Below are 3,371 nucleotides of genomic sequence, written 5' to 3'. Positions count from 1 at the left end.
GAATATTGAAATTCCTCTCTCATCTTTCTCCCTTTGTACAATCTAATGGGAGCTCTTCACCTTCTATTTGCCTTTCATGACCTGGAAGATCTTAGTAACTCCTATAGCCTTGGCAATTTCATTTTTCATTTCTTTGTCTATTACTCATAACACTTTCAAATTGCATCGGTGACAGCATAGGTCTCTAAGGAATTTTATCAACTATGAGAAAAGAAAGACTGAAAATTTAGATAATCTATAACCTAAAAATCTGTATCCCTGAAAAATTAAGATTTGTTAATGTTCCTTGAGAAAAGCCTGGAAGATAGAAATTGCCTTTTTTTTTTTTTTTTTTTTAAATGTTTCAAGGAGGTGAGGGATTTGGCTCTTGGTGAAGAAAGTTATAGCTCTTCCTGAAGGGCCTCATGAGGGCCAGCCTGCATCCATGTTTTGTTAGCTACAGAGAACAGTTTCAATGAGGAGACATTTAAGAGGAGAGACTTGGTCTTTAGGAAAGCTCTTACAATTCTGATTCCTAAACTTAATGAAACTGCAAATTAGCAAAGAAAAATAGTAAAGTACACACACATAATATTTTACAGGGTGCACACATACACACAGAAGCTTGTAAACGTTTGCAATAAACATTTGCATAAAGGTAAGTAGATTTGCATTGATGTTTCCAGAGAGTAAAGGAACAAATGTGATTTGTTTCAGTGCAACCCATTTTAGGCCAGTTTGGGAGCTTAATTAGAATATGGTTGACTATATTAGTTTTAACATGTATTAAATACCAGATTGAAAATGAAATAAAAGTCACTCATATGTTGCTGGTAAGAGCATAATTTTGATGACTCAAGTACATTAATTAATGGGAGAATGAAGAAGAATGGGAACAGTAAACCAGATAGGAATACGAATGCATTAAAAAGAAAACAACTGTGTCTCTGTTCCTATTGTATAGAATATTAGTTGTAGCAGACATGTTAAAAAATATTTTCTCAATGATTTGAGTGACAAATCAAGAGGTGAAATGTCAAAAGAGAGAGGGTTACACTTAGATTCATCTTTTAATAGGATTTGTATGTCAAGCGGATTACAATTTTATGAATCAAAATTTCCAAGATAGGTTTCATGTCTTTGGGACCAGGACTGTACTGAACAAGGCAACTCATCTTCAGCCAGATACTAGAAGAGAAGGAGTTTTCAGTGAGAGGCTACAACCTATTTTACTGAATGCTAAGGCACTTTAGGTTTCTCTGTTTCTTGAAAGACTACACAGAGAAGCGACCAGAAATTTTCTTAGGAAAAAAAATCTGTGGAGAAAAGGACCTGTTTCCATTTCCAAATTTATGCAAATTAATTTTTCAACTCACAAAATTACCAGCTCAAGAATTAGCATACACTGTTATAAAGTCATACATGTCATACATAAGTGGTATTCTAGAGAGGCACACATTTAAGGGCTGACTGCAACAAGCAGACATCAGGTAAATTTTCTCCTTCTTGAAATATAGGTACCAAAAATCATGAAATGATCTGAAGTGTTGCTTCAGCCCTGGGAGGTCATTTACTCATTGGACAAATATATATTAAGTGCTACTGCTGTGTATAAAACATAGTCACTCGTTTCACGAGAGCCTGAGTGATCAGAGAAACACCAGGTTTATTTGTTTTGTGTTACGTGTAATCTTTTCACATTCTTTGAAAATTGTTAACCTGTATTTTTAACTCATATGTACGCTAACTTTCAGTTAACCAGAGAATTAAAACTTATGACTCCATTTCCCAGGTCATTCTGTGTAAATGAGAACTTTCTATGTCTATACCCCCACGTTCCGTCCCCCATCCTGCTTGTGTAGGTCTCCTGAGACATTCTCTGCTCTTTTAGAACTCTGTGCTCTGCTTCATTTAATTAGAAGTGATCACTTCTAGAATGCGTCTCAGGTCAAAATGGACTCTGCTTCACTCATGACATGTTTAGAGACCGTTGCTCCCACTGTGGGGTGAGGTGACCTGAGAAAATACAATTGCCTTTTAAAATCCCTTCTACTTGTTTTGGTGCTTTAAAGCTCATGAAGTCCTTTCAAGGCCACCACCTTAGTTAATTCTCACAATAAACTCATGTGGTATATGTGAAAATACCATTTTCCCCATTTAACAGTGAGGCATCAAGACTCCAAGAGGTCTACAGACCTGCCCAAGTGGTGTCACTGGGACTAGAAGCCATTCCCTGCAGTCAGTGCAGAGAATGTGAAGAGTGGACCCTATGCAGCAACTTTGTACCCAGATTAGAAAGAATAATCATGACGTGCTTGTCAGGGTATCCATACAAATGTCAAAACTTGTCTAGAAATCTGTGAAGATGAAATGAGCACAGTTATGTCCGAGTGGACTTCCCTATGCGAATGTTACCAGACATTTACTTTCATTTTGCATGGCAGTAGAACTGAAATTGTGCAGAGAGTTTGCTCTACACCAAACACCGAACAATTTTGGTTTTTTGAGGGTGCTAGAGGAGCTGTCTTTGGCATTTAATAACAATTTTACAATGTGATGAGTTTATATCTCACATCTGGAGAGTGCTCAACTTGCAAATCCTGGACAGTTGTGTAAGCGCATGCTTCTTTGAAGGATACATATTACTTTGTGTCTGAAAATTAATTCAGGCCTTTTATTTCTAGCTCGCTGCTTATAAAAAGAAATTTCCTGTGACCAGTAAGAAGGAAAACATGGACAGCTTGGACATGAGCTATTCAAATTCCCCATCTAGCAGACTCCTTCAGGCCGGAGTCAAGGAAGAAATCCAGAAATCCCCTGTGACTTCAAATCAAAGGACAGCAGCCAAAAGCACTGCTAAATCCATTGCCCTGCCGAGAACCAAAAAGAAGCCCTAAGGTCCCCTCCAATGCCGAATAGTACGAAAACAGAGCTGTGTTTCCTAGTGCTAAAATGAGAGGGTAAGAGGGGAAAAGGGCTGTACTATGCCAAGCGTTTAGCCTTTTAGCTCCACCCAGCCCCGTGGTGTGTTTGCACCAGTTTAAAATTGAAACCAGTTATCTCCAAGCAATGCGGTGTTAAAGGACAGCCTCCGATCGGCGTGGTGGCAGGCTGTGGCCGAAATCAAGATGTTTCAGGGGTCATTTATAGAGGATCAGATGCCCTCAGATCAAGGCTGTGGGCGGACTTGCTTAGTTTTATTTCACATTCTTAGATTTAGGCACAATTGTTTATATAAGGGAAAATGAGAGACAAAAATGGAGTTTCCTAATAATTATGTGCACTTTGCACTAGAAGACTTTTATTAGGAAATTACTAAGCAACTTGCTATAGGCATAACAGCAGAAAGTGCTTCATCCATTCATATGTGTTCTTGTGATTGTAGGTGCTAT

General features: G+C 38.2%; 1 protein-coding gene across 1 annotated transcript in view; it reads left to right on the top strand.

Annotated features, from left to right (window-relative positions):
- The window catches only part of STK33 (serine/threonine kinase 33), a 53,198-nt gene extending 50,322 nt beyond the window's left edge, over nt 1-2,876 (top strand). Inside the window, exon 12 of the mRNA XM_006905677.2 lies at nt 2,664-2,876. Within this exon, the coding sequence (XP_006905739.1) occupies nt 2,664-2,876 (213 nt within the window). The remainder of the gene's footprint in view (nt 1-2,663) is intronic.
- The last annotated feature ends 495 nt before the right edge of the window (nt 2,877-3,371 follow it).

The sequence above is a fragment of the Pteropus alecto genome, unplaced genomic scaffold (assembly GCF_000325575.1).
Source record: "Pteropus alecto unplaced genomic scaffold, ASM32557v1 scaffold461, whole genome shotgun sequence".
Taxonomy (NCBI): Eukaryota; Metazoa; Chordata; class Mammalia; order Chiroptera; family Pteropodidae; genus Pteropus; species Pteropus alecto.
Note: the sequence above shows the minus strand (reverse complement) of the source record. Positions and strands in the feature narration are given on the sequence as shown.